Source organism: Palaemon carinicauda, chromosome 8, assembly GCF_036898095.1.
Source record: "Palaemon carinicauda isolate YSFRI2023 chromosome 8, ASM3689809v2, whole genome shotgun sequence".
Taxonomy (NCBI): Eukaryota; Metazoa; Arthropoda; class Malacostraca; order Decapoda; family Palaemonidae; genus Palaemon; species Palaemon carinicauda.
Genome location: NC_090732.1, coordinates 154,061,363 through 154,068,862, shown reverse-complemented (window position 1 = coordinate 154,068,862; position 7,500 = coordinate 154,061,363). Strand labels below are relative to the sequence as shown.

The 7,500-nt window shown below is 33.0% G+C and overlaps 1 protein-coding gene across 2 annotated transcripts in view; it reads right to left on the bottom strand.

Annotated features, from left to right (window-relative positions):
- The window catches only part of LOC137646037 (uncharacterized), an 86,122-nt gene that overhangs the window by 8,419 nt on the left and 70,203 nt on the right, over positions 1 to 7,500 (bottom strand). For both annotated transcript variants that reach the window (XM_068379177.1, XM_068379176.1), the window contains exons 3-4: positions 4,382 to 4,561; positions 2,880 to 3,157 (exon numbers count right to left, since the gene is read on the bottom strand). In XM_068379177.1, the coding sequence (XP_068235278.1) occupies positions 2,880 to 3,157; positions 4,382 to 4,561 (458 nt within the window). The remainder of the gene's footprint in view (positions 1 to 2,879; positions 3,158 to 4,381; positions 4,562 to 7,500) is intronic.

The following is a 7,500-nucleotide window of genomic DNA, read 5'->3' as shown; positions in this document are numbered from 1 at the left end:
ATACACTATAAAAAAACTATATACGCACGTTTTATTTATATTTCACACACACACACACACACACACACACACACATATATATATATATATATATATATATATATATATATATATATATATATATATATATATATATATATGTGTGTGTGTGTGTGTGTGTGTGTGTGTGTGAGCAAGTGTATACAGTATTATGTATAAATACACACACACACACACACACATATATATATATATATATATATATATATATATATATATATATATATATATATATACATATACAGTATATATTTATATATATATATATATATATATATATATATATATATATATATATATATATATATATATATATACGATAAAATAGTGTATATCAAGAGAGTATGCACTGCATGTACAAAAACTTTGTGCATAATAAATAAAAAATAGGCCTCTGCTTAACCTCAATTAAAATAAAATAAACTGGAATTTTATTCTGATATTAACTCAATAAGTCAGATTAAGTTCAATGAATATATTTTTGATACATTTCCCAAGATACAACACATGCAACACACATAAATAACTACTGTACAATATAAATTCTTTTTTTTTTAATAGGCTCAGAAAATAAATGGCAATTCAAGTCCATAAATTATGCTTTTTTCCCAAGCGTGTCAGTCAGCCTCACTGGGCAAAGTATTTAGATCGTTATAAATCACAGCCTGAGATTCCAAGAGAAGCTTTTAGCTTTTAAAATGCAAATTCCTGACAGTATTGAAAAAGTTATTATCCCTATTAATCTCACTCGTAATGCAGTTCGTAGCAGAGTTGAAGATGCTCCTCAAGGCAGCATATAATGTCATAACTAGAACAATTTGCACAACCATCTGACAGCAGATATCATTGCTGTACATTATTGCCAACAAGACTTTCAATCGGCATGCTAAAGTCATCTTGTATTGATTAGTTTTTATCCTAACAATGGAAACAATTACCATGATATAATTGCAATTGCATCATATTATGATTTGCTGTATTATAAAGTATAATACAGTAGTATATTCATGACATTTAACAAACAGATAAGCAATAAAAATGGTTCAAACAAAGCATTTTGATTCTGAAAAAGCAATTTCCAACATCACCCACCTTCATACATATCTTTTTAACATTTATTGTTATGATGATTACTTTTCCTTTTCCAGAATAGTTGAGTAGAAATAAGTTATTCTGCGAAGTTTTTATTCTGTATAAAATATTAATCAAAACAGATGTCTTTGATTTACCATTTCAAAAATAATCACTAATGATTTTCGAAATCTATAATATTTTGCTGCTACTTTATAGCTGCTGTCAGTGTTTGATATCAAGAATGAGGTCAGACAATTGATTCTAGGTAAATTTTCATATTAACATTAGAAAATTTACTGTACATCAAACAGGGTTTTTTTTTTTTTACTAAATGTGAGATAAGCTGTAGTTGGATATAGTGTATATGTATAGTGTATATATATGTTTATATATATATATATATATATATATATATATATATATATATATATATATACATATGTATATATATATACATATATATATATGTATATATATGTATATATATACATATATATACATATATATATATATATATATATATATATATATATATATATATATATATATATATATATATATATATATGAATAAAACAGCATTTCAACTGAATGAAACAGAAACTAAAGAAGCTAGGGTTACCTAACCTTCAGGGGCATTCCATCAAATATGAATATAAATTGTATAAAATCTCATTGAAGATTTTTCTGTAATTACCATTATGTATTAAATACCATGAATATGTTATATAAATAATTTTCATATGATTATATTTGAATTATATAAAACAAGACATCTAGTATTTACTTTAAAGACATAAGACAAAAATAAATTACAGTAAAGAACTTTATCAACTACTTTCAATAATATCCTCTGCAGTACAAAAGAACTTTTTTCAAGATACAATACTTCTTTTGACACAGCTTTTCTGATTGAACACAATTTGAATACTGAAAATAACTTTTGGGAGGAAGGGTATTCCTATGAATTCTCAAGTTACTTCATACGACATGTAAACTTCAACTGCTTAACGAGACTCAACACTACAAAAGGTATCGGTAATACAGTAAAAAAAGTATTTTTTAGGAATAATCAGCATAATATATATGGCTATTAATGCTACACTCACTCAAGTGAAAATAGGTTCACAATATTAATTTGGCAACTGATTTGGCCCTATCAATAGCAGTAATTTGGCACACATACAATATCTCTCATTTTCATCATTACAGAGGACACAATTCAATGAACACTTGCCACAGACATTCGCAATTTACAACATCACATCATAACAAACTTTTGAAAGGACTTCCTCATGTTTCCTGGAGTTTGATGCTGTATACTGTACAAGGCCATATGCAACTCTAACGTGAAATTAGCTTAAATCTCCATTAAAGTCATCAAGAATCTCTTCTAAGGTAGCAAATATATTGGCATGCATTTTCAACTTCAGGCAGTGCATTTATAATGACATCAGTTTTCTTCAATCCTTACAAGGCATGATTCCAGAAACTTTCTATTGATGAATAATTATTTACAATTCTACAAAAAGTAGATTATTCTGGTGACGAGATGAAAGTATGACTAAGTATGATATATTTCATTTGCCATTCTAAGGAGTCTGGTAGACTGTTCTACCCTGGATCACAAAAATAAATGTAAATGAAAATAAATCATCTTACTTCTAAAAAGCAAGCAAATGTAATACTGGTAATCGTAATTCAAAAGATGAAAATAAAACTTCATGCCAAGCCAATGACTAGTACAATGAACCCCTACGCATGTACTTGTCACTGGTCCGTAGAAGCTGGAGGGATACACCAAGGTTGAAGTTCTTGAGCTCATTGTTCAGGAGTGTTTTCAAAGTGGCATTCAGGTCCTGGGCCAGTCGATGCCTTTCTCTCCTTAGGAGGTCAGTCAAGAGCGAGTTGAGGACTTTGCTCACTAGAGCACCACCAGTCATCTGACTCAGTCTACAACGGACACCTTCCAAAATCAAATCACTGTTGAGATCCCTCACTTCCAGGCGACCCCGACATTCCTTTAATCTCGCTCGAAGAGTAACCTGTGGTATCAGCAGCTTTATAATTTACATAGCAGTTCTTCAATACAAGGTCGAGAACTATAATATACAAAATAATTACAGTATAAACACTCATATCATTGCACAAAATATGTTCACCATATTGTATAAAAAAAAGCTATGAAAATGCATGAGGCATTAGAGTTGAAAAAATTCTATCAATAAATTCAGCTCATCAGTGAAATGCATCAATTTTTCAGATCCCATGGCATCCGATAAAACATTTCTCCTTGAAAAATTGTCTTGAAGTATTGCAACCGGCGATTTTCTCATGAGTCATGCACATAATTCTATTTAAGTATTCACTTTAGCCTTTAACAATCAAAATTAGAATTTACCATATCTTTTTTTCATTCTCAGGTTTTGGCTTTAACTAGACACGCCTTTCCTCAGGAGAAAATATAAGGGGAGGAAGCAATGGCAATGAAACATTTTATTTCTTGAGGAGAAAGTGTGCCGAAATAGCATTGTAAGGCATTAACGGAATACCCTAGCATAATATATACTGTATGTTTTCATTTTGCATTTCTTGTACTATCTCCAGAAAACCTCAAATTAATCAATCAATCAATCTTGAATTGTCATTCAATTGAGGGTTTCTGGTATTTCTGAGATTTTATATATTCCTTATTTTGAAACTAAATGTTTGTTGCAAGCATCCAACACTTATGTTATTAAAAGAATACAGTACATTATAATTTTTCATAATTTCCTGTAATTTCTAAAGCACGTCTTAAAATACAGTACTGTACTCAAGTTGTGGTGGCCTGTTAGTGACGTCCTTCACTGGCGATCGCCAGACTACTTTCGAATCTCGCTCAAACTCGTTAGTTCCTTTGGTAACTCCATCCTTACCATCCTTATGAGCTATAGGTCTACCTGCTGAGTCATCAGCAGCCATTGCCTAGTCCTCTCTGGCCCTAGCTTGGGTGGACAGAGTGCTTGGGCGCTGATCATATGTATATAAGGTTAGTCTCTAGGGCATTGTCCTGCTTGCTAAGGCAATGTCACTGTCTCTTGCCTCTGTCATTCATGGATGGCCTTTAAACCTTCAAGTCCTTGAGACAAATGGAAACTGAAAGAGGCTGCCATGGGATGTAGGGTATCATAATGAACTGTGTGAGAGAGAGAGAGAGAGAGAGAGAGAGAGAGAGAGAGAGAGAGAGAGAGAGAGAGAGAGAGAGAGAGAGAGTTAATTGCATTTACCTGAGAGTTGTTAGTAGTGACAGTGAAGGGCCCTCGAGCCGAGAGAGGAATGACCTTCACTAACTTTCCATGAAGTTCGTACTCTCCATCCAGGAGCAGCGTGTCATACGAAAGGCTGACGACGATTGTCAGTAACTGGACGTTCACCCTTACATCATCTATCATGAAATCGGACAAGCCCTGTTGGAAAAAGACATTTTAGTTAATAAGTGAAATAAAAAGGGGGGGGGGGGGTGTTGGTCGTTACTCAAGTATCCTGTAAAATAAGATTGTCTTTTTGTCAATTTCATTATGCTGTTTGATCTCTGGATTGAATATCAAGATTATCTGGAATGCACTTTAGTCCAGAATTTACCATTGCTACTGCTACTTGCCAGATAATAAAAGTTATGGAGAAATAAAACGTCAATTATGCGAACATAATTTGCAGTCTATTAAATTCCTTATTCTGGATCTGGATGTTAACCTGAAACCGTCGTTCAGTCATCCCAAGGAACAAGAGAACTAAGTGGCTGCTTGTGACCCCCCCCCCCGGCATCAGGGTTCCCCTAAAAACACTTAAAAACATTAAATCCATTAAGATCTGAAAAGCAAAATTCACACCGGAACTTACATAGCCCAAAATATTCGGACAACTCTCTCAGGATAGCCTACGCGCTCTACATAACAATTGCCTCAGTAGAGAGTTTTATAAGCTCAAATTGGTTAAACCCTACTTGAAATATATTATGGCACAGGAAAAACTGAGTGGACTTGCAATTATTAGTGTCAACAACAAAATTGTCCGCGAGATCACATACAATGATGTCATAAATTACTTAGTCTCCAGAAAAATCTGAAGACAGCCCAAAAATCCTTTAAATAATAGTTTGGTAACTATCGCTAATAAAGCAGTGTCAGTCAATGTCTTGTACATATTGAAAAATAAGAAGAGGTATACAGCAAATCCCTTCAGTATGCCTACATTAGTATATTTTGGATGAAGGTTCATCCTCGCATCTACTACCTTCATACAAGTTTCGAATATAATTTATCTTAATTTTCCAATCATTGCTGTTATCATCGTTTGATTTTATAATATTTTTGTCCAAATGTTAAAGTATTTTTTTTTCAAGTAATTCATATATCAATCAAATTTACAACTGCTATTTTTCTATGTAAGAAGATACAAGTTTGTAAATTTGGTTTTATTTGTATTGGAAAATTACATTTCTACACAACTGCTCCAATAAAATAATCTATATATAAGCAATTCAACTAGCTGCTGATATGTTCTGTTATTTACAAATGCAAGTTCAATATGCTACACAATACGACACAGAGAAATTTCAGAAGTGCAAATAATACTGACCCCAACTGTGACCTTTCAACCTGTATGTTGTTAGGGATGCCTTTATAGTGCATGAAATGATCAAGAACAAGTAATAAGAAGCACCGATTGTGTTGATCATGGACCACAATCCCAATCCTGCTAAGGATCTCATAAAGGCTTAGACCAGCTCTGGCTCTTGGTTTAAGATTTTTCATAATTCTGACCATACGGCAATTTGCCCTCAGTTCTTTCCAGAACATGCCAATCACTATTAGGCATGCAGTGAGTCTTATAGTCTTGTATTTTTTTCATTATGCTCAATACTACACAGTATTGTAAAAGTTTAAAGTTTAATTTAGTTGTGACCCAATTGTGGAATAATCTTCCCAATCAATTCATTGAGTCAGTAGAACTTTAGAAGTTCAAACTTGGTGCAAATGGTTTTCTGTTGTAGAACTTTAGAAGTTCAAACTTGGTGCAAATGCTTTTCTGTTGTAGAACTTTAGAAGTTCAAACTTGGTGCAAATGGTTTTCTGTTGTAGAACTTTAGAAGTTCAAACTTGGTGCAAATGGTTTTCTGTTGTAGAACTTTAGAAGTTCAAACTTGGTGCAAATGCTTTTCTGTTGTAGAACTTTAGAAGTTCAAACTTGGTGCAAATGCTTTTCTGTTGAACAGGTTAACATACGTCTCGCATCATAATTCACATGTTACTTTTTTATATATTTCTTTTATCGTTTATTCTTAAATTGTCAATTTTTTTGCACTGGGCTGCCATCCCTATTGGGCCCTTATGGGCTTATAGCATTTTGCTTTTCCCTCTAGGATTGCATCTGCTTACATTAGATGTAGTATACTAATATTAAGCAAGCAGACACCACAAAGGACAGTTGAGAGTACTCTGACAATCAATACTGAGTTTTTAACATTATTCGAACAAAAGTGAGATATCTTTTGATAACCCGACATTAATTTTGTCAGATTTAACAGGAATGAAAAATCAACATTTCATCGTGGTTAATGGTAGAGACAAGCTGTAAGCAATATGATAACCACCAACAAAATATTTTATAATAATTAAAGAGCCATAAATCCAGCAGTATGAAACCCTTGGCTCTGAACTCGCACAGTAAAATGGCACTCGCGATTTTCATGATGGTGATGGAGGGAGCATGTTAAAGTTTATGGCAGAGTGGATTATGAAGTTAAATCCTATAACTAAATCCTACTTAGGACTTAGTTATGCTTAATGTGCATATATCTTATCTATGAACTTCGTCTTTATTCAATTTCATTAGGTTAATATTTAAACTTCAGTTAGTTCTACACGGAAACAAAATCCTCAAGTTAATGAACAACAGACAAAATATATTTTCTAAATCTACAATGCCCCTGCCTGACAACAAACATAAATACATGGCGACATGTTTAGTTCTACAGTCTATACAACATTCCAAACGTACATGTATCCCTCAGTGTTGACATTTCTGTCCTAACTGACTATAGTCAATTTCTTTTAGCGATGCAGATTTGCACCGACTCGCAGCGGTGCCCTTTTAGTGCGGAAAAGTTTCCTGATCGCTGATTGGTTGGACGAGATCATTCTAACCAATCAGCGATCAAGAAAATTTTCTGAGCTAAAAGGCACCGCTGCGAGTCGGTGCAAATCTGCCTCGATAAAAGAAATGGACTATAGTTATGAATTCGAATAATCCTCCTCTCATTGTGCATGCGTTCTTGCATAAAGGATAATAATTATAGATCACAGTGATTTAATCTCTACTCATCGATAAGAAAAATGAAACATTC